A 24,864-nucleotide genomic window follows, 5' to 3' on the forward strand; every position below is an offset into this window, starting at 1 on the left:
CTACGATATTATGCTTTCATTCCGGAGACCTGGCTTCAAAATGTAAAGTTTTAATATTTTCCACCAGATAGCGCCATTTTTCTCATGTTTAGCCTGTGGAGCAAATATATGCTTTTTTCCTATTTTCTGTTTGCTGTATTATAGAGCACTGCAGGCCAACTGAATAAATGATGTAGCTAAAATTGTGTGGGTGTGTTGGCATGGATGTCAGAGTGTGTTTTGTATGTGTGTGTGTGTGTGTGTGTAACAAACAAACAACAGTGGCATTATGTAAACAAAGTGGCATTTAAATGGTTAAAATCCTGAAACTGAATGAATATTTGGTAGTTATGATCAGGACTGATGTTGGTTAAAATGTCAGTGAAAGTGGAAAATAATATTAATATATAATTTTTTATGGCAGTTTTTTGACGCGGACATTTTTGTCCTCTAAGTAACTTTTTTTTATTGGTGCACAAGTGTTAAGTACCAAAAGTGTATAGGGTCATTAGACTGTTGGTACTGTATGTAATAGTGTCACTTTTTTGTGCTTTCATAAATCATATTTATATGATTATTTCAGATCCATATAAAAGTTAACTATCACAGGATATTTATTTCTTTGTTTACCACAAGACAAAAGAGTACTGTATTCATACAAATGACTACTATATCATGTCAATTTTCTGTGCAACATTGGTGAATTATCAGTATTGCATATGCGTGTACACATACAGTATATATTATACAAGCCATTTGTTGCTCAAGGTGGCACTGTTGTTTCAGTGATTGACCTGATTTACTGTACATTTGACATTGCTATTTGATGAAGAAGCAATGTGGAAGTAAACTATAGCAAGTGTAACACATGAACAGTATGATTCGGTTATTGTCATTTGGGTGTACTACTGAAATTATGTAAACCATACATCTACTTAGGTTCAAAAGGTGCTTGAGAAAATACATATGTGTAGCTTATGTGATTTGTGCAGCTCAATATGTGTCACAGCCAGTTGCGTCTCATGAAATTTCAGTGTGAAAGTAATGAATCCTGTTCCAGAATTGTGGCATCATCTCCTTGATATAGGAAAAAACATCAAAATTTATCAGAATATATTCTATTTTATTATTTACTATTTGTCTTGAAAATGTTTTACAAATTTTACACTATCTGGGCATTTTGTAGATCCATTTGTGATAGATATAAGTGCTGGGCCTCTAAAGACCTGAGTGTGTCTTGTGATGTTTGGTGAAACACTCATGCATTAAAGAGTTAAAGGAGGACTTTATCACTGCAGTTAAGGTTTTAGAAATTTCCAAAAATAAATAAATAAATTGTGTTCTTTTTTATCTTTAATCTCTACCAGATAAGCCAATGCTGAGACACTTTGTCATTTGTACACAGTTTGCTTTAAAATATGCTATTGGAAAAATCACTACAAACATCACGAATAGAAAGGATTAACAATTTTTTATGCTAAGCATTACAGGAGAAATAAAACAGTTTTGTAATAGTAAAAAACAGGACAACATTTATAGGGACTTCTTACAAAGGCACCAGTTCCTCTTTTCCATCTCACTCCTTTGTTAGCTGAATTCGCGGAAAAATTTCAATGCAACTTTATTTCCTGGTTCTGAGCTAATACAATTGATGATTAATGAGGTACTTTAATCAGAGGCCATTTACAAGGTTAGATTTAAAAACTGTCTATCAAATGTAAGACTGCAGCTACAGTCCTAGAAATTGCTAATGCATTTTTAGTCCCTTTGCAGGTCTAAGCTGATGCAGCTCATGGTTCATTCTCTCTCATTGTCTCTCTCTCAGGCCAGGTTGATGCAGTCCATTGGTCTGTTCATGGGCAGTGTAATCTCCAGTTCTTCCCTTTCTGTGATGAATCTGGCATTTCCTTCCTGTTTGTGGACTGGATGAGGCAGGTGAAGACCTAACTTACTGCCAAGACAAACACAAGAAACATGCAAAGTCATTTACAAATACAGTATGTACACTTCCCAGTGAATACAAGGCAAACATAGCTGTTATGTTTTAGCTATACATGTATGATGTAGACTCACTAGTTTGGAGTTCTGAGATCAAGAAATGTTTCTCTCACATCCAACACTAAATCGGAAGCTCTTGTACCTGGTAGTTTAACTCTCACCTGAGCAAGAAAGAGAGAAAGAGAGAGAGAGAGAGATTGTGAGACTAAAGATGAGACGATGTTGCTATAGCTTTTGAAATGAAGCAACAGCTCAGCCTTTGGAAGACAGTCAAACCCCAGCTGGATCCATGGATTTGAAGCTCTTTTGACAGTTTACGTAGCATGCTGATGATTACTGCAGAAAGTAATTTCAACAAGAAAAAAAAAAAAAAAAAAAAAATCACACTTTCAATGGAAATCTATGGGGCAAGGCATTCCAATGTGGTTAAAGGAAGAAATGTGCAACTCATTCATAAAATTATTGTCTTCTGTTGACTTCAGTGTGAAAGCCATGATGGCTCGAGTAGAGATAAAAAAATTTTAACTGTTTGTTATGCATTCACTGATGCATATATCTGTCTAGTAACTCTTCAGACAGCCCCATTTTAAAACCATAGGGATTAATGGGAAGGCTTTCCACTTGATGTTGGAATATAGCTGTATAGCTGGATTTTCTCCCATTTAGACACAAGAGCATCAGTGGGGTCAAACACCAGACTCAGTAAACTGTTTCTTTATGGGCCTCACTTTTACCACAAAGTTCAAAGCACACAATTCTTTAGAATGCTATTGTATGCTGTAGCAATAAGATTTGTCTTCACTAGTATTAATGGAATAGCCAAACGTGTTCATTAAAAGGTGTTATCTGCAAACTTTTGGCCATATAGTGTTTGTGACACTAAACTGAACTGTATTTTATGAGTAATGACACGCTAAATTTATATGGAGGTTGTATTAAGGTTGTTTTCGGATTTGATGAGTGAAGAATGAGAAGGGATACCAGCATGCTATCACAGCACATGGATGAGGGGTCCTTTCTGCTCAAGCCAAGAAACAAGTCTTCAGTCCTAACAGACTGTTTCAACACAATCTCGTACCTAAACAAACACACACACAGCAAGACACTGTTAATGGTCCTCAGTATATTAAAGGATTGTGACATGCTTTTACTGTATTTTCCTCCTACTCTGGCTGGGGCCTTGGGTCTGTGATGTCAATAAAGTGCGCCCCCTCAGTCACTTCCCCCTCATCCCAGATATCTTTGCTGTTCTTCTTCATATAGGCAGTGCTACCTAGTGGAAATAGAGAGATAACTCCTTAACAGAATCTATCTTCTTATATTATCAAAAATACGCTCAATAACACACTTCTGAATGATAACAGCGTAACATGCCATATCTAGTCCTATGTCAATGTCACAGCTTACTTGAAGTGACATATAAAAATAATAAACATAACTTGTCTGTTATAAATCAATTTAAAGTTATTAATAATTTATGATACTATGTACATGTAATTAATATATATATATATATATATATATATATATATATATATATATATATATATATATATTTTTTTTTTTTACATACATACACACACACGCACACACACACATACATACACTGGGAGCCAAAAGTTTGGAACAATGTACGGATTTTGCTCTTATGGAAAGAAATTGGAACTTTTATTCACCAAAATGGCATTCACCTGATCACAATGTATAGTCAGGACATTAATAACGTGAAAAATTACTATTACAATTTAAAAAAAAAAATTCAGAACTTCTTAAACTACTTCAAAGAGTTCTCATCAAAAAATCCTCCACGTGCAGCAATGACAGCTGTGCATATCTTTGGCATTCTAGCTGTCAGTTTGTCCAGATACTCAGGTGACATTTCACCCCACACTTCCTGTAGCACTTGTCATAGATGTGGCTGTCTTGTCGGGCACTTCTCACGCACCTTACAGTCTAGCTGATCCCACAAAAGCTCAATGGGGTTAAGATCCATAACACTCTTTTCCAATTATCTGTTGTCCAATGTCTGTGTTTCTTTGCCCACTCTAACCTTTTCTTTTTGTTTTTCTGTTTCAAAAGTGGCTTTTTCTTTTCAATTCTTCCCATAAGGCCTGCACCTCTGAGTCTTCTCTTTACTGTTGTACATGAAACTGGTGTTGAGTGGGTAGAATTCAATGAAGCTGTCAATTGAGGACATGTGAGGTGTCTTTTTCTCAAACTAGAGACTCTGATGTACTTATCCTCTTGTTTAGTTGTATCTGGGCCTTCCACATCTCTTTCTGTCCTTGTTAGAGCCAGTTGTCCTTTGTCTTTGAAGACTGTAGTGTACACCTTTGTATGAAATCTTCAGTTTTTTGGCAATTTCAAGCATTGTATAGCCTTCATTCCTCAAAACAATGATTGACTGACGAGTTTCTAGAGAAAGCTGTTTCTTTTTTGCCATATTTGACCTAATATTGACCTTAAGACATGCCAGTCTATTGCATACTGTGGCAACTCAAAAACAAACACAATGTTAAAGGAATAGTTCACCCAAAAATGAAAATTTGCTGATAATTTACTCACCCTCAGGCCATCCAAGATGTATCTGAGTTTCTTTCTTCATCAAAACAGAATTTAAGACTTTTAGGATTTCATTTCAGGCCTCCTCCTCTAAACAATGCAAGTGAATGTCCTCCATTTTTTTGACGGTACAAAATGCATATTTAGGGTGCATCAAAATAAGCCACACGCCTCCAGTCGACAAATAAAATTCTTCTGAACCCGAACAATTGATTATTTTTAGAAACAAAACAATACTTATATACTTTTTAACTACAAATGTTCGCTTCGGTACATCTCTGTGACGTGTGCTCATGAGAGGGATGACGTAAGCTCATTGGTAAGGTCACATGACATGTGGAGGAGGAGGCAGGAAGCGTGTCATTGTTTACAAGAGAAGGAGCGCTATACAAAAGTTAATTGTATTTGCTGTAGATTTGTATTTGTTTAAGTGTATTGTTCAAAATGGTTGTTTGGTGTGTGTCTCCTCGATGCTTCAACCTTCAAAAAGAAAATGCATGCCGGGAAAAATATAAACTTTTCATTGATTGCCTATACATGATCATGAGCAATTGAAGCTCTGGCTTATCGCGCTGAACCTGGATATCAGTACACCCTTACATTCTCTCAAATATTGGAGGGTGTGCAGTGCATTTTACCTCTGAGGATTTCAGACCATCGAAAGAAACAAAATCTGTACATTATTCCAAAATTTTGGACGCCAGTATATATATACAGTAAATATATATATATATATATGTATAGTATACATAAATGAATTGTGGTTTATTATATTTTATTCGTAAAAAAATATTTTTACGCATTCAATTACAGAATTATTTATATTACTTACATTTATGTTAATTATTCGTATAATTAATATCATACCCTCTTTGTTGTTTTCCCCCGTAGGTGCAGAAGGAGCACCGATGTGTCCTGGGCCCATTCTCGCCATAGGCTTCAGTTTCTACAAAACAACAACAAAATATTTAGGTACTTACCCCATTAATTGAAAATTTAGAGTAGACAATTTGAAAAGCATGATAGATATCGCCGAACATGTTTTGGGAGCTTAAACCTGGAGATCTTGCTCCTCATCCTCGTCCTGTGGGGAGAGCAGAGCAGACAGCGCCTGCAGATCCTGCACGGACGCAACACTCTCCATCTCTGATGTTTCTTTTAAATTTAAACAACAAGAAAACTAGTTTAAGGTTTGTGAAAACTTTGTATGGTATTAGCTCACGTGAACCGTGGCCACGCTGCACTTCCGGGGGCCTCGTTTACCGTTGACATGGAGACTTCAAGCAGAATGTGCTAGCAACCGTTGCTAGGCGTCGAGTGTTTATATATATATATATATATATATATATATATATATATATATATATATATATATATATATATATATATATATATATAGCCTAACATTTTATAAGGTTCCATTTGTTAACATTATTAACAATGTTAGTTAATATGAACTAACAATGAGCAATACTTTTACAACATTTAATCATCTTGGTTAATGTTAATTTCAACATACTCTGACACTTTTTTTTAAATCAATAGTTGTATTTGTTAACATTAGTTACTGCACTATGAACTTAAACTAACAATGAACAAGTGTTTTTTTTAATCTATTATTAATTTAATTAATTTAAATTAATTATTGTAAAGCGTTACCATTTTATTTTTATAAGGAAAATAACATTAATTAAAATAATATATATTTTTTAAAATGCCTATTAAAAAAAGTACGTGATGAATTTTAAATAACCATTATTGGTTTATAATTGGTTTATAACCATATTATGTTTTAAATGATTAAAAAAAAAAAACTTTTATAGATCAATTTAATAATTGTATTTTATATTATTTAATAAAGGACTATTTCACATATTACATTACATATATTTGCGACCAATATTAATAGTAAACACTTTTATTTTTAAACTTTTAAAGATCAATGTAATAATTTCATTTGAAATTATTTAATAAAAGCCTATTTTATATATTAAATATCATATGATTACATTTAACGACTTATATTAATATTATTTGTAAAGATTGTTATTTTAAAACTTATTTTAAAACTCTTTATGCAATTGTTGCTGCCACTGTATTTTTATTTCGTGCAGATTTTAACATTTCTTAAAATATCTTCATGTCTATAGTGGCGGATTTAGGCATGGGCGACACGGGACCCCCTCCCTGCCACATGACATGCCGTAACAGCTTCTTTTTCCCCAAATAAAAAGGATCTTGCAGTAGCAAATATCGCACAGCAGATGGCAGACACGTATTACTCTTGAGTCTACAACATTCAGTCACACAAATAAAGCCACTGTGAAACCTGGAAGCATATTGCCTGCTTGTGCATGCACATTCATAAACATTCATATTTTTCCAACTCAGGAAGCAAATTAGTGCTACAGATTATAGTACTAGTATATATAGTAGTATATAAACTGTTATTAATGTATCTTCTCTTCTCTGAGTTTGACATATAGTGTATTTTCTTTTTCACAGAGCAAACCAATTAACTATGTTTTCTAGTTGTTGGATATACAAGTATATAAATATGGATTTGCCTGTTATGTTGTTATATCCAAAAAAACTACAGCTAAACATTTGTTCCTCAAGAGTACTGTAAGGCTATATTCAGATCTTTTCAGGCAGACTGTCTGCGCTATTAATTGCAAGTGATCAAATCAGATTTGCGCGTTCAGACATGACCAACCTATCTGCATGGGTTGCTTTGGTAACGACGTATGCGTACCCACGTGACGATGCTTTCAAAACAGATGCGGGAAAAATGGAGGTGCATCATCTCGCTCTCCAAATAAGCGCCCTGTCCAGTCACGGTGCAGAACTTCTCCGTCGCCCAAGAAAAACTCAGCGACGGAGGAGACTGGTAAATATTGTGATGTTCCGTGCTGCAGTCACCGATTTTTGACGTCATCGTTGTGTGGCGTTAATAGTGACGCAAAAGACCATTTGAAATCCGATTTGAGCAGCCAGAGTGTCCGGACTGAGACGCATCTGAAAAAATCAGATTTCAATCGCATTTGGAACCACCTCCCGATGTGGTTTGAATCAAATTAGGAAAAATCTGATTTCATGTGGTTTTTTGCTGTTCAGACTATCAAAAACTCATCTGGATACAATCTGGATATGCAAAAAAATCAGATTTTAGTGGCAGTCTGAACAAGGCCCAAGTCTCCATTCACCTGTTTGTATGCACATGTAAATTCAACCACTAGAGGGCATGGTCAGTTTGATTTGTCAAGAAGAATCTGCTGTACATGTAAGGGAACACTGGCATCCTGCATACAGTCAAGCCCCTGTTTAGAAATAAATAGAGATGTTGTGAGGAAAGTGTAAGATTATCGCCTCTCATGAATGTCAAGCAAAGAAAAGTGGTTTAATAGTTCAGGGTCTTTAACAATGAACATTTATTCTTAATTTTTCTGAATAGAGATACAGTATGTCAGTTTCTCATTTAAAACACACTAGGCCTACTGCTTACCAGCAGTTAAATTGTGCAGTACCTGTTTACTAGAAGAATAGATGTTTAGGACTTCATATAATAACATACATTGGTGATCAAAAAGTTATTCTCTTTTTTAAGACTTCTGAGAGCCATGTCTAGCCCACACACTTTCTGGGACACTGATGTGTGTGTGTGTGTGTGTGTGTGTTATCACTGCTGAATTTTGAGCCTGCAGCAGTAATGGGAGAATTCCTCAAGATGGTTATCAGTATTCCACTCATGTTGTCTCTCTCCCCTCTTCTTCTTCTTCTTCTTCTTCTTCTTCTTCTCTCTCTCTCTCTCTCTCTCTCTCTCTCTCTCTCCAGCATTCTTTCTGTATGGTCATATATTTCTTTCTGTTTTTCGTTTTTTTCCCACACTCTCACATATTCAGGGTCTCTCTTGTCTTTCCTCTGTCTTTCAGTCTTTAATCTTGCCCTCCTCTTTTCATCTCTGTACACTCAGTGCAGACTTCTTGAAAGTAATCCTCGCTTCTCTCTTCCTCTGCCTGTTTGCTGTTCTCAGGTTTCTAAGTCTGAATTTGTGTACAGTTGTATTTAAGTGAGTCTGAGTACAAATCTGTTGAAGTGATTCTAAATAGGAGAACAAAGCTGTTTAAGAGAGTCTGAATTGGAGTACAGTTCTGCATAAGTGGGTCTGAATCAAGAACAAATCAGAATGTGTGTCTGGATTTGAGAACAGTTCTGTTTAAGTGAGACTGAATTGAGAACAGTGGTGTAGTCGGGGCCATACACACGTATGCTTACTTTTTCCCATGGCTGTTTGCCTATAACAACTTCTAAGGATCAATATTTGCATATACCCTCGGTATACCCACTTGTTTTGCTGCTTCAGAAGTCCATAATCTACTGTCGTTAGTTTCCCTTTAACTGTATTGGATGCTGTTTTGTAAAACTGGAGATTCTTTGTTGTAATTGGTGCATTATCACTTGAATTCTACCATTCCCCGCACATGACAACCATTGTCACCGCCATCATCAGCTGAGGGAATTTATGACAGTGAGTGGAGAGAGTCACCCTCATGCTGAAGCAGTATCAGGTAAAATGAATTAACAAAATATGCCAAATGGGAATCATCCTGTAATTAAGAGAAAAAAATGGCATTCTGTATGAAATCCATACGCGTGCAGTTTGTCCCGTATTTTAGCGTCACACACACAAACTGCTGAGAATGTTTCATCAATCGAGAGAAACGGACCTGAAACACACACACCTTTCGCGTGAGTTGTGTGAGATATCGGATGTTGCTTAACACAGACGCTACACTTGACAGAAACGGCTGGGGAAAAGATCACTGACAATCGTGGACGTCTTCTGTCGTGTTTTCTGTCAGAAGCGAGATAATTTAGTCAAAATCATATAGCATTCAATTGCATGTTAATTGCTTCCCATTATTGGGATTTTAAAATACCAATAAACGCACTTATTCATGACATGCCATTACATTTTATTGCATATGTCATAAAGTTCTTGTTCTGGAAGAGAGAGAGAGGAAAGAAAAACATCTTGGTTACTGTCGTAACCTCCGTTCCCTGATGGAGGGAACGAGAAGTTGTGTCGATGTAGTGACACTAGGGTTTGCTCTTGGGAGCCCCAAACACCTCTGATCTTTGAGAAAAGGCATGGAAGGAATTTGCATGCCACTCCCCTGGACTTACGGCTATAAAAGGAGTTGGCTCGCAACCACTCATTCAGGTTTTGTGCTGAGGAGCCGAGCAGGGTCCCGGACATTTCAGCGGGTTGTACAGCGTTGTGGCAAGAGGGACACAAATTCTCATTCCCTCCATCAGGGAACGGAGTTTACGACAGTAACCAAGATGTTCCCTATCTGTCACTCACTCGACGTTGTGTCGATATAGTGGCACTAGGGGTCCCTATACAAAATGCCACAACTAGCTGAACTGTGTTACGTGGACTGCCGATGCAGGTGCAAGCAAGCTGCTGCGTGCATAATAGCAGGTGCACCGGTCTGCACGTAGCCTCCCCCAGTGCCCCAAAAGACGTTGTGTAGTTCCCCATATCCCTGGAGGGGGGGGGGTGGACATAACTAGTATGGAAGCGCGGCCTTGCCTTTTCTCTCTGTATTTTTTCTCTCCACAGAGTATCTAGATTCGGCTTTGGCGCATCGGGGAAGGTGTTCTTTTCCCCTTCCTATTCTTTCAGGGGGAAAAGACACAACCTGCCCGAAGGGGAGGTTAACATGTGGCAAATACGTCATGTGGGTACACGAGCCGCACACGGAAGAGGCGCAGTGGTAGGTCCTGCCCAAAGGGGAGGACCTTTGCAAACATAGAGACCAGAGGCAGAGAGGGCTCTGCCCAAGGGAGACGTGTGTCGACCGATAGGGAGACCGTACCGTGGAAAATACATCACAGGGTGCTATCGGAGGTAACCAGTGCCTGTAGAGCACCTACCCCAGTACAGGGCATGCAAGCACACATACTGGGTCTGGCTAGGAATTTCTCTGCCAAATTCACCAGCCACAGGCTTGGGAGGAAAGACATCCAGGGTTCACAGACTTGTGAACTTGCATGGGAGAAAAGAGCACACATCTTTGCCTCACGGAGGGGAAAGGCACTGTACGCAAGTGAAACACCCGGCCAGCTGTCCCGCACACTTACCTGTTCATACCTGACAATACACGGGACGAAACCGGCTCAACCCGGAGATTATAAAATCTCGTGAAGTTATTGGGTGTTGCCCAGCCCGCTGCCCTGCAGATGTCTGCTAGAGAGGTGCCATTGGCCAGTGCCCACGAGGATGCCACACTCCTTGTAGAGTGTGCTCGTATTCCCAAAGGGGCGGGCACGGCCTGGGCCTGGTATGCCAGCACGATGGCATCCACAATTCAGTGGGAAATCTCTGTTTGGAGATAACATTCCCTGTCCGCTGTCCGCCAAAGCAGACAAAGAGCTGCACAGAGCGTCTAAAGCTGTGTGTGCGATCCAAGTAGGTGCGCAAAGCACGCACCGGACACAGCAACGATAAAACTGGGTCTGCATGTCCGGTGTGGCATTGAGGTTGCCCAGAATGTGAGTGGCCGGCAGTGACCTCAGATGGTGGGCGAGTTGCGACATGCGACATGAGCTTAAGCCACCTTGGCGGTTTATATACGCTACCGTTGCTGTGTTGTCCATCCGGACTTACACGTGCTTGCCCTGGATCAACGGAAAAAGCCTCCGCAGGGCGAGCAGTACTGCCAGCAACTCGAGGCAGTTGATATTCCAACAAATTCGCAGTCCTGTCCGGGAACCGGCTACTGTGTGCCTGTTGCACACAGCGCCCCAGCCCAGCTTGAAGGTGTCTATCGTGACCACGACGTGCCTGGACACTTGCTGTTGGGGAACCCCTGCCCACAGAAATGCAAGGTCTGTCCAAGGGCTGAACAAGTGGCGGCAGATCGGCGTGATGGCCACGCGATGTGTGCCGTGGCGCCATGCTCAACTCGAGACTCGAGTCTGAAGCCAGTGCTGAAGCGGTCTCATATGCATCAACCCAAGTGGCTTGACCCTATTATGGGAAGATATATGGGAAATTAACAACCTGATCTCATGAAACGTTGTACATAATTTATGAGCTGGCCATTTCGTATGGTCTCGCACGATGTTGTTTGCATAAACTCATGAACGATTTCATCATGTGCAAATTCCCGGATGTCTAATGCGGAAGTAAGCGTGAGTTTCGCGCACGAGGCGTTAAGGACATGCTTATTAATATTATACCCTTACCCAAACCCCCTTATCTAAACTTAACCAATCAGTAGAGTGTGTAAACATGATAGTAAGCTGTTGTGTGGTGAAAGAAGCAAGTAATTGTTGCATATTAGATGGAAACGATGTCCAGCGACATCATTGGCTGTAGTAAAAGTTGTAGGAATTCAAACGAGTGCAGTCGCACAATATCATACGAATTAGCCAAATTAAGAAAAGTTGTATGAATCCTGACGATTTTGCCATGAGAGTGTGTTGGAAATTAATATAATTTAAAAATTTCAATATACAGTATTTATGTTAACAGAAATAAAATCATAAATATTAGTTTAAAAATATGTTTCCTAGTTATCAATCACAGACCATGTAGTGGCTCATTTATCCACTGAATGTCCACCCTGTTATTGTCCACCCTGATGCTGCCAATTTAACTGGATGGACATCTACATTTTTTAGTAATTTAGCTTGACCAGTATGACTAATACAATCTTTAATATGTCCCTGTAATGATGAAACATGAAGAAACTTGTAAAAGTATGTTTTATTTTTCAAAATATCAAAGCCGGAATGTCACCGAATTGTAGGAATGACCCATATACGATCATTCCTACATGAGTTGCAGTTCCCCAACTCTTAATAAATAGATAATGCAGTCTACAGTAACAGTAAAGTACAATCTATAGTAACAGACAACACCCCTCATTAGGTGATATTAATGGAAACACAGCTGTTAATGAACTACCACTGTAAACAGACAGGATTAAATCTGCATTGTCTTGACAAGATATTAAAGCAAACGCAGCTGTTAATTTATAAGCAGACAGGACAAATTCTTCAAAATGTTAGATTTGTGTGATGACTTAGTGTACATCATGCTGTCTTTTATAGGCATTCAGGCATTCTTACTGCATCAAATCAGTATTAATGTACACTATATTGCTAAAAGTATTCGCTCATCTGCCTTTAGACGCATATGAACTTAAGTGACATCCCATTCTTAATCCATAGGGTTTAATATGACGTCGGCCCACCCTTTGCAGCTATAACAGCTTCAACTCTTCTGGGAAGGCTTTCCACAAGGTTTAGGAGTGTGTTTATGGGAATTTTTGACCATTCTTCCAGAAGCGCATTTGTGAGGTCAGACACTGATGTTGGACAAGAAGGCCTGGCTCGCAGTCTTCGCTCTAATTCATCCCAAAGGTGCTCTATCGGGTTGAGGTCAGGACTCTGTGCAGGCCAGTCAAGTTCTTCCACACCAGTCTCGCTCTTCCATGTCTTTATGGACCTTGCTTTGTGCACTGGTGCGCAGTCATGTTGGAACAGGAAGGGGCCATCCCCAAACTGTTCCCACAAAGTTGGGAACATGGAATTGTCCAAAAACTCTTGGTATGCTGAAGCATTCAGAGTTCCTTTCACTGGAACTAAGGGGCCAAGCCCAGCTCCTGAAAAACAACCCCACACCATAATCCCCCCTCCACTAAACTTCACAGTTGGCACAATGCAGTCAGACAAGTACCGTTCTCCTGGCAACCGCCAAACCCAGACTCGTCCATCAGATTGCCAGTTGGAGAAGCGTGATTCGTCACTCCAGAGAACGCGTCTCCACTGCTCTAGAGTCCAGTGACGGCGTGCTTTACATCACTGCATCCGACACTTTGCATTGCACTTGGTGATGTATGGCTTGGATGCAGCTGCTCGGCCATGGAAACCCATTCCATGAAGCTCTCTACGCACTGTTCTTGAGCTAATCTGAAGGCCACATGAACTTTGGAGGTCTGTAGCGATTGACTCTGCAGAAAGTTGGCGACCTCTGCGCACTATGCGCCTCAGCATCCGCTGACCCCGCTCTGTCATTTTACGTGGCCTACCACTTCGTGGCTGAGTTGCTGTCATTCTCAATCGCTTCCACTTTGTTACAATACCACTGAAAGTTGACTGTGGAATATTTAGTAGTGAGGAAATTTCACGACTGGACTTGTTGCACAGGTGGCATCCTATCACAGTACCACGCTGGAATTCACTGAGCTCCTGAGAGCGGCCCATTCTTTCACAAATGTTTGTAGAAGCAGTCTGCATGCCTAGGTGCTTCATTTTATACACCTGTGGCCATGGAAGTGATTGGAACACCTGAATTCAGTTATTTGGATGGGTGAGCGAATACTTTTAGCAATATAGTGTATATCTATCACACAGTAAAGAGTGTCAAGTATTTAAGTAGTTTCGTTTTGCATTAAATTACCTTTTTTAATGTTTTATATTATATTTTTAAATGTTTTAAGTGCTACTGTTGCCAAAAAAAATTAAAGCACTGTTTACTCTGTTCTATATTGAATTACTGACTCTTGAATAATTCCTTTACAAGCTTGAAGCAAGTTTTACAAGAGAAACACTGAAGGCCTCATTTTTTGAATTTTAATTGTTAATATTTATAAAAAAAAACTTTTGTAAAATAAAAGTGTTTTATTGCATATCAAGTTAACATAGAACTGTGTTTCTGAAGCTTTTTTATGCTTGTTTTGCTTTTTACTTAGCATGTGAGAAACAGGTTAAATAGTTTATTATTATTATTATTAGGATTTTTTTATTTTTTTGCAATAGTCACAAGGTGCTGTTTGGTTTATAATGTATTCGTTACACCCTCTTGTGGACTTAGGACATTTTAAATTTATATATTTGATTAACAACTGTATTGCATTTTTTGCATAGACTGAAACAGAAAACATTTTTTCAGAACCTGTACCCTTATGTCCAGGTTTTGTAAATCACTGAAATATGCATTTTTCTTCAGAATCGTGAGAGAATCATGATCTTTGTTCAGAGTAAAAAAAATTGTGATTCTCAATTTAACCAGAATCATGCAGCTCTACTCTGAATTGAGAACAAATCTGTTTGAGTGAGTCTAAATTGAAAAAAAAAAAATTATATATATATATATATATATATATATATATATATATATATATATATATATATATATATAATTGTTTAAGTCACTGAATTGAGAACAAATTTGTTTGAGTAAGTCTGAATTAAGAACAAATTTGTTTGAGTGACTCTGAATTGAGAACAAATCTCTTTGAGTGAGTCTGAATTAAAAAAAATAAATAGTTTAAGTCACTGTATTAAGAACAAAAATTTGATTGAGTGAGTATGAATTTCATAACAAATCTGTTGGAGTGAGTTTGAATTGAGAATGAATGTGTTTAAGTTAGTAAATTGAGAACGAATCTGAAATCTGAAAGTCTGAATTGAGAACAAATCTGTTTAAGTGAGTCTGATTTTGAATACAAATCACTGATTCTTTAGAATTTGGATAAAACAGGTTTTAAATTTTGAAAAAACGTTTTTTTTTTAAATGTTACGAAATCTAAACATATGTTTATAGAACAAAGTCTCAGCGATCAAGCAATATTTCGGAGCAACCTCCTGATTTTGTAATTTTTTTAATAAAATATGTGTTTTTCCTGTCATTACTATTATTACTATTACTATTATTATTTTGTCAACACAGTCAGACACAATAAAAAGTGAATTATTCCTATTTATTTAGTCTTATATAGATTTAGATCTTTTAAATAATTGTGTCTACACCATAGGTACACATATATGCTGTTAAATGTTGAATATTCACTTTTGCATTTCACATTTCACGTGTATTCCTTTAAAAAAATCTTACATCATGCAACTTTTATCATTAGCATTAAATATGCAAAAAAACAAAAAAACAAACAAACACATTTTTAATTTTAAAGAGACAATTACTTTAATAAACCAACTGTTTTGGAGGAACAGATTGTAAGCATATTAATTTAAAACAAAGAAAGTTCAATCTGACGGAGGTGACTGAGACCTGACGGTGGTGGCAGTGGCCTAATTACAACAAACAATTCCAACCTTTTCACCACTCAAGTCAAGCTTCCTTGCTTAACAACTTCATTTAACAATTTGGTACAACAAATAACAATTTGTCATGTACATTTTATCCTTCTGTAAATATTACAACAGTGAACAGCAAAATAAAAACTACAGTACAATTGCAATGTTTAAGCATAAACATCAGAAAACATAAACAAACAAAGCCATCCATTTCTGGACTTGAAAATCTTCAAAAATGCTCAGTCAGCTTAATCAGGAAGTAGACGATTAATATGCTCATCTATGAAGTCCATGACTTCAGCAGATAGATGGTAGATCTCCCTCGTCCTGCTTGCATGACACGGTGATGATGGCTCCATCAGTTTGACCAGAATATCTTCAACTGGTATGAAGCACATATCCTTTCCACCTGGTTTTGAATGGAAGCATGTGTTGGGCCCATGAGGGTGGAAAAACTCCGCTTTAACATCATGATGATGAGCATCCACAGTGACAGCCTTTGCTAACCACTGCAAACCAATCTCCACAATTAATGACACCAGCAGATATATCTGTCGTAGTCCCATCAGGACCACTCTGAGGTTCCTGCTCCATTTCCTCCATCAGCATTGCCAGAGGCTCTCTGTTCTTTCCCATTGTGATAGGGCCTTCATTCTCCTCAGCCTGTACCCTGGCATGTGTGTTTTCAGTCAACTGAAATGCTGTTGGGCTGAAACACTGGCACATATGTGGCTCACTGCAGAAACATGACAATGATCTGCAATGGATGCTGTTTCCATAAGGCGTGACCTGATGGATTTTCCTCATTGCTGGTACAGGTTTTAGTGGTTGAGAAAGAAGTGCATCATATGTCTGCATGTCACCTTCAGCAATATGATAGAGCTGAGTACTGCAAAGGCTTCTCCCAACCATCTCACGGAAGACCTTGCCATCCACAGTGTCATTCCCCCATAGTACAAGGCTGTCTGCAGTCCTTTTCACAGTTCCTCCAATGCCATCTGGAACTCCCTTTCCATGTGAAGTGGCGAAGAAGTTCCAGGTTGTTCTCTGGAAACCCAGTGTTGGAGAGACATTGCAGAGGAGAAAGAAGTTCTTCTTGTTTTTGTACTGCTTACTGGGGCCATCTGACCAAAAGTGAATGGTATCAACTATTACTTTAATTATGTTTGCATATTTACATTTATTCATTTAGCAGACGCTTTTATCCAAAGCAACTTACAAAATGAGGAGAACATTAGAAGCAATACATCCAACAAAAGGGCAACAATGTAATAAGTGTATCAAGTGTCAAGTAGCCTAGAATAGTTCTCGTACCAAAGGAAAGTGTTTTTTTGTTTTTTTAAGAGAAAGAGGGTAGTATGTTAGTATGAATGGGTTAAGTGTTCGCGAAAGAGATGTGTCTTTAGTTGTTTTTTGAAGGTGGCTACAGACCCTGCCGTGCGGGTGGAATTAGGCAGGTCATTCCACTAGCGAGGAACAGCCATGGTGTAGGTCCAGGACAGTGATTTCGTGCCTCTATTAGATGGCACCACGAGGCATCGTTCACCCGCATATTACTATTTATTGTGATAATAAATTATATTCAAGCCCCCATTGAGGATGATTTTGATGTTTTTGTCAACACCGTCAAACTATGTGTCACCATCATCAGACAGAAAACCTGATGGTGTTTATGTCTGACGGTGGTGACAAAAAGACACTTTTTTACATTATATGCATGAGTTGTACACAGTAGCCATCTTGTTTTCCCTCTGTTGCTAGCTGCCTCTGGCCTCTACTTAAAATGCATGAATTTATGTCATAATTTAAAATAATTATTTCTATATAAAAGAGACAGAGTTGACATGTCATGGTTGTGACAGTAGCAACATCAATAAATATGTAAAAATTATTGAAAAAATCGCAAACTTACAGGAGCTTGTTTGACCTTGTTGCATTTACCAGATGTGTTGGGTGGAAAGGGGGTCGTCGGGAATATAGTTTACCATGTGGTTGCCTGATTTTATTGCCTTTTTTAAATATCTGACAGTGTTGACAAAAACTTGGGACACATTTTGAGCAACCACAAAATAAGAGTAAATGTTGTTGAAAATTCACTGCTTTTAGTTTTAAAAAGGTTTTTTACTCTATTCTTTCATCTGGCATGATTTTTTACACAGTTTTTTTGTCAAATTGAAATGATAATCTCTTGTCTGAGGACAAGATTTTGTGGGTACTGGGCTATCATATAATCATATAATTTATAAAATTAAAAGCAAACATATGAAAAACAATTTACATTTGTGCAAAAGACCTTCAGATGATCAACCCTGATTATTTTAAATAAGAAAATGTTATTTATTTTCAATGGAATTAATATTTTTCTTAATGGGACATGTTTTTGCCGAAGTCTCAAGAATTAGTGAAATACTGTATTTTTAAGTGAGTCTGAATTTTATAACAAATGGAGTCTAAATTGAGTTTTTTTTTTTTTTTTTTTTTTTAATGAATCTTTAATGACATGAGTCTGAATTTTGGTCTGTTAATCATTTTGTGATTCTGAGTCAGAGGTTCTTTAAATGAGTCAGATTTTTGAAAGAGCTCACAAAAAATGCTATAGTATTTTTCAGTGGAATAAGGTAACAGAGAAGGTTACAGAAGCTATGGTGCTCCATCTCATATTTGTATTGGCTGCAATTCAGTTCAAACCATTCCACTGATCTGGGCTGCGTTTCCCAAAAGCATCTTAAGCCTAAGTTGATCGTAGAAATCATTGGCGCCAATGGTCTCTACGATCAACTTAGTCTTACGATGCTTTTGGGAAACGCAGCCCTGATCAGATGTCAGAAATATGGCCAAAGCTTTTCCCAGCTTACTGCAACAAATGGGCTAGCAGCCTGCACTAATGCCAGGCAGTGCCAGAGCCCCAGCAAGAGTTGCAGTTGTGATCTGATTTACAAGTCATTCATAAGGTTGTATCATAACCTAGTGCCCTTGAAAGCTATCTGTGTTTAGCAGTTCATGTTTGGAATAAGGAAAGTAATGATCTACAGGTATATATGACTGGCTTACAAATTGCCTAGTAGCATTTTAGATAACTAAACTTTAGGCTGACCTTATTGTGGCATATCTGGCTCTTGAGAAAATGTACGCCTAAATATGAAGTGAACAAATGAATAAGTAAAGCACTCCTCATTTTTAGAAATACAAACACATATACTAAGTTTGTTCTTTGCACTGAGCCTATTATTTTGTTCTGTTTTATTGGCACAATTACAATTACAATTTCATATAAATATAATTTAATTCAATACAGGTTTGATTTCATATGAGAATCAGGAGCCAGTTTAGACAGACATAATTAAAATAATTTATCCTAATTTATTTGAAATTTAACAGTGATTAATTCAGCATTGGTTAATTTTCCAGTGATAGTTTTAAACTGCAGTTATACTGCAAGCTATAGTTTTTCATTTTAATTCACTTGTGTACTTTGTATTCATTATACAGAATATATTACATGACCCGTAACGGCTTACACAAGTAAATTAGCAAATTAAATAAGCTATGGATTCAGTTTCTGACTGTTTGACTAAATTAAGCTGTTGGGATTTACAGTAATAGAATTCACAAAGCCGGAAAATCCAGTTCAACGTGTTTAACCAAGATTAAAGATGTAAAAGAAGGTTTTAACTGCATTTGATGTATGTTTGCTAGTTTTCAATTAGGCTTGTTTGTTGCATACTGTATGTATATACTTTTCATTTTTAGATCATGTCTTTAGGGTTTGTGGAATGAAAGCACAAGTGCCTGTATGATCAGTGTGTGAAAGTAATGTACGGTAATGCTAACAATTGTCTATCACATAATAAAAGATAAAAGATTTGTGTTGATTATGTTTTGAAACACATGAGTCAGTTGAATCATTCTATTCTTTTGCCAGAACCAGGAGGAGGGAATTCTGCTGGGTAAAATAACATTATTAACTCCGATCAGTAGCCAGAAGATACAGAGAAGATACAGACTTTTGGAAGAAAAAAATCATGTAGATGAAATTTCTGCCAGGGTTGTTGTCTGGGGGGCCACGAAGGTCTTCAATGGCAGTGGACCTCACCTGGTTTTGCTTCGGGGCCCAAATTTAACATTAGACATCAATTGGAGAACCGACACAGTGCCAAAATTGTTCAATGAACAAAAATGTCTTTAAAATCAAACTTTTAAATGTATTATTATTAACATAAAAAGGCCCAATAATATGCCAAATGAACATTTTTAGTTCCCTATCAAAGTGCTTTCACTCATTTAAGGTTGAGGATTTAATTTGGGGTCCTGTATAGCTAATTTCCTTGGCCAGTTATTGGCAGATTAAGACTGTTTGTATGTTCAACAAACCATCTTATGGTCTTTAAGAGGCATTAAGCTCATTTACAGCAAAAAAAAAAACAAAAAAAAACATCTGCACAGTTTTTAGCCGATATGAATGATAATGATCATTGGCGATGCAATGTGGACATGCCCAGCAATGTGAATAAGTACAGAAAAATTTATTGTTATGCAAATGACGCAAGTAACGTGCCAACTACCAATGGGAGTAAAGGCATTGGAGTATATGTGGTCCGTCTCCTGTGAGAATTATACTGTTGTTAAAGCAATAGTTCAACCAAAAATGGAAATCATTTACTCATCATCATGATATCTCAAGTGTGTATGACTTTCTTCACCAGAACACAGCTCAGTAGGTCCCTAAAATGCAAGTGGATGGTGATTAGACCTTTGAAGCTCCGAAAATCATAGACAGTCAGCATAAACGTCATTGATACGAATCCAGCGGTTAAATTAATGTCTTCTAAAGTGATACAATCGCTTTTGGTGTGAAAAATATGAATATTTAAGTACTCCTGAACTATAAACCTTTGCTTCCAGTAGTCTTCAAGAGAGGGTGGAGTTCACACGGTCTATTGTGTGACGTATTTGCGTTGGCATGTTGCAGACGTAATCTCATATTCTTCTCTTGGTTGAGACATCCAGGATAAGCACACAAACGCACCACTGTGAGTAAAGAAACAGATACAAATACAGATCTAAACCAAAACCAACTAAGCTTCTGAACAGCCTTCCTCCTACTCAGTTGTAAACAGTGCTGCTCTTCCGGGTATGTCGCACGTGCGTCAGTTCTTGCGTGTCTCACGTGCCAATGCAATTATGTCACACGCATCCTGCTGCTGACTGGAAGCGATGATTTACAGTTAAAAAGTACTTAAAAATTGATCTTTTTCACAGCAAAAGCGATCGATTTTGTGTTGACTTATGTTGACTACTGTATCTGTTCTTTTTGGAGCTTCAAAAGTCTGATCACCATCCACTTGTATTTTAAGGACCTACTGAGTTGAGATGTTTTTCTATTTTTCTTCAAATGTGTTCTGGTGAAGAAAGAAAGTCATACACACCTGGGATACATTGAAGGTGAGTAAATGATGTGAGAATTTTCATTTTTGGGTGAACTAACCATTTAAATGCAGGCAAGATAGAGAAATGAATAGTAACTGTGAGCAGTTTCTCTCTGTATATCATTTATCTCTGTGCACTTCCAGGAACATAAACAAAAAAAAGAAATTATGCCTGGAAAACCATGTCAAAAATTGTCAGTATTCCAAGTGAGTTTGATTTATGCATAAATAATTGTTCATCTTGTTCATGACATGATGCATTATGAACTGCTGCAATTTATATACAGACAAATTTCCCTCTTAAATATTTATTTTTTAGCAGCAAGAGAATGGATTTCTTTATTTTTTTTTACTGGTAATACATCCCATTTGTGATCATATTTTCAAAAGCCATTACCAGTTATACAGCACAGGAATACATTTAAGGCAACCAGCTGTAGGACTGCCAACCACAACCAGCAATAAAATCCTTGTCAGTGTGAACATACCTTTATCGTGGTGCCCACACCAGATTCTCACATTTAATTGTGTCTTTAAATCAGTCACTTTCTAGGCTGTTCTTGGAGAGGAGAAACCTCCTAGCTAACGTTCATGTATAAGATAAACTAAGAAGTTTAAAACGAGGCAGAGAGGGTCATCTGAGAGCTCTTTCGAAACCATGTTTGACTAAACTAATTTCCTGTACGAGCTCTTTATTTGGACGGAGCGTAATAAAGTGGGTTATCTCTGACTGAGTCTCATTGTCAGGGGTCGTTTAGAGAGATCTTTGTCTCAGGGTGCCAGAATAGTTTTCCAACCGGGACACCAAAGTGTGACAGCATCAGATTAAGCTTATTTTAATGACACACTTACACTCAGTTAAGACTGTCAGATGGAGGGAGTCCTGAGTAGGCACACCTAGCACTACATATCATGTAGATTATACATATGTAGATATTAATATCACTCACACAACAATAATACATATAATAATCCTCCACAACTATAAAAATATACATCCAATTGTTAGAATGTCATAATCAGTCACAAGACACATCACTGATGTCATAGCTGCCATAATGTTCTTGAGAATGTTTAAATGGGCTCGAGATCTGACTGTTAAGGTAGTTGGGAACGTTGTTCATCAAAGCGATCAAATGCATCGGAAGACCTGGGATATAGTGCTCCAAAAGTGGATTTCACTTATTGACATTTTATTTTTTGTGCTTTTCTAATTTCTGAGCCGCAACTCAACTGCGTCCCATGACAATAAATATAAAAATGAATTGATAAAACAATGAGCAAAGGATGACAGAATCAACTAATTAATTTTGGGTAAAGTAATGGAATACTCCAAAATGATTAGAATACGGCATCAGAGTGACATTTAACATCTGAACCAAGGGCGACGCTTGGGTGGGCCACACAAAAAGTTGCCCCAGTGACGTTTCGTCATAAGAGTTGATTCTGGAATGTTCTAGGAGAGCATTGCCAGAAAATGTCCTCAGGGAATTCTGTTCTGAGTAGACTTTTGCTACCTAATCTGAGCCCGACCAGACCCAACAAACTGTGGGGTTTTGGGCCAGGTTCAGTTCAGCATACCTTTGGGTTTTCATCGGATACAGGTTTATAATTGATGAGAACCCATACTTGTATTGCATGTGTGTATTGTCTGAGAGTATTGTATATCACCATTGCATCTGGGTCTAGAGATTTCGGGTTCAGTTTGGTTCACAGTTGTTTACATTGTCATAATCTTACTGCAGCAAGAGGGAGACTTAAGAAGCAGAGTTCAAGATGGTATTGTTGGATAGGACTCCTGAAACAAATCCTCATTGTATTGTATGACCTGATAAAGCTGGGTTTCCTGCTTTTGAGGGGGTTAAGTATTACTTGACCTTAGTCAGTTTAGATTTCATGGGACAGTACACATCAATAAACATCTGTAAATGTGTCAGTGATGACATTTACATGCACTTAAAAGACAGTATATTCCAGGGTTTTTGCAGAAAGCAGTGTTCTGAAACATAATTTTAACTAGAGCGCTGGTTTCCTTACACTCCTTAAGGGATTAAGAGAAAGCAGTTTGACACACCTAGGTTTCTCTCTTAGAACGCGGCTTAATGTGGCCATGTTAACGCATAAGCTTAGTTCTGATGGGTGTTTGAAGAATGTGCATGTGTGGAACAGGCCGGGATAACAAACGTCATAGGATGGAGCCCAACAACTTGTCAACACAGTGGAAAGAATTCAACATTTCTGGGAGTACAGTGGGAAAATCACATACACTATAAACTATACCCATTTATACACACCAATGTAAAATATGGACTGTCCCTCATGTTCACGTATGCGCTCTTACACAGAAATCACGCCATTTTACGTAAGAGGGAAACCCACTATTGCAGTGCAATTCAGCTGCAGGTCGTGATAGAACGTGAAGGAAACAAACACAGTAACAACTCTGGAATATCTGGAAATAAAGCAAACCAACAGAGAATAAAATAGCAATGTCTTTCTCAGATATCATGTTTGTTATTTGCACAAGTGTCGTGTGGAAATGATGTTGCTGTGGAGAAATCTGCTTACTGATCGAGCCGCATGTATAGTAACAGGAGTAAAGAGTATACAGTGCATGCATTTTTACAGTGCAAAAATAAATCCCAAAACAGGAGATTTGCCTTAACATCGAGGCTGTACATTTGTGTTTTATTTGACTAGTAGAAGACTCAGCAACATTTTCTTACATGCGTTTTAACTGCAAAAAATATCAAGACATTGTGTCAACGATTAACTGTTGCATCATACACTGTTCAGTTTTAGTACTGTGGCACAGTTGAAAATGTGAATGACATCCGCATTATTAGGGTGTCCATGCATATCACACACACACACACACACACTACACATAGTCCCATCCAGATGGATTGTCCTCACTATCGCTGTGCACTGAGCTGCTGGTGAGAGACTGCAGTTATTTCAGTCCTCATGCAGTCTCACTCTCTTTCCCCCTCTTTCTCTCTCTTTCCCTCTGCCTTTCTCTCTCTCTCTCTCCTCCGTCCTGATCATCTTTGATTGAACATCATTCTCACATGCTATGCTTTCATGCCTCTTCTTTCACACTCACTCTTTCTATTTGCTTCACTTCCAGGCACAGTTATCATGCTGCATCCTCTTTCTTCCTCTCTCTCTCTGTCGCATCCTCTTTCTTCCTCTCTCTCTCTGTCGTCTCCTCTGCCTGTCTGCTTTTGTTTACATATTTCCTCAGCAAACTGACTGTTTTCAGTGCCAGCCAACTGCATTCGCCTGTTTGTTTTTTTTGGTAAGAGGACATCTAGATGCGGGACACAGCTCGGTTTTACTATGTTCTGACCTTACATCTCAGTATCTCACAGGGTGGACCAGATTTGGAAGGTGTCCTGCTCTGTCCTGGAGTTTCAGGGTCTATCAGTCATCCAGTTTGGTGCCTGCTGTGTGTTTTCCCTGAGTCCTTAGTTGCGTTGCTGTGCATTTCCTGTGCTGCATGCTGACAGCTCTTATAGTCTCGGTGTGGTGCGGAGCCTGAAGAAACTAAAGAAACCCCCACCCCCCTCTACACATCATCATCCCTCTCTGCCTGGGGAGGATCTCCGTGGCAGTTCAGCTAAGATCATTGGAGGGGAAATAGTGACAAAAAGGAAGATAGGAGTGAGAGGCAAAGCAGTACTGCACAGGGTGAGGAGCACATTATTGTTAAACGGCAAAGACGAGAGTCAGAGCTGCATGAGGCAAGAAAGAGTGAGCTTTGATTTATGAATTCCTCTCT

At 38.1% G+C, this 24,864-nt stretch overlaps 2 protein-coding genes across 3 annotated transcripts in view; one reads left to right on the forward strand and one right to left on the reverse strand.

Moving 5' to 3' along the window:
• Positions 1 to 1,130: 1,130 nt before the first annotated feature.
• dnaaf6 (dynein axonemal assembly factor 6) lies at positions 1,131 to 24,578 on the reverse strand. Of its 2 annotated transcripts, XM_051696881.1 has the most exons (7): positions 24,438 to 24,578; positions 5,597 to 5,694; positions 5,407 to 5,485; positions 3,145 to 3,250; positions 2,959 to 3,055; positions 2,053 to 2,138; positions 1,131 to 1,930 (listed from the first exon to the last, which is right to left on the reverse strand). In XM_051696881.1, the coding sequence occupies exons 2-7, from the start codon at positions 5,681 to 5,683 to the stop codon at positions 1,801 to 1,803; spliced, it is 585 nt and encodes a 194-aa protein (XP_051552841.1). In that variant the 5' UTR covers positions 5,684 to 5,694; positions 24,438 to 24,578; the 3' UTR covers positions 1,131 to 1,800. The 2 variants fall into 2 exon arrangements, with proteins under 2 accessions (XP_051552841.1, XP_051552842.1); XM_051696882.1 differs by lacking the exon at positions 5,597 to 5,694 and having other exon boundaries at positions 24,438 to 24,523.
• The window catches only part of LOC127440337 (voltage-gated potassium channel subunit beta-1-like), a 53,292-nt gene continuing 52,254 nt past the window's right edge, over positions 23,827 to 24,864 (forward strand). Inside the window, exon 1 of the mRNA XM_051696875.1 lies at positions 23,827 to 24,836. Within this exon, the coding sequence (XP_051552835.1) occupies positions 24,822 to 24,836 (15 nt within the window). The 5' untranslated portion in view covers positions 23,827 to 24,821. The remainder of the gene's footprint in view (positions 24,837 to 24,864) is intronic.

The sequence above is a fragment of the Myxocyprinus asiaticus genome, chromosome 5 (genome assembly GCF_019703515.2).
Source record: "Myxocyprinus asiaticus isolate MX2 ecotype Aquarium Trade chromosome 5, UBuf_Myxa_2, whole genome shotgun sequence".
Lineage (NCBI taxonomy): Eukaryota > Metazoa > Chordata > Actinopteri > Cypriniformes > Catostomidae > Myxocyprinus > Myxocyprinus asiaticus.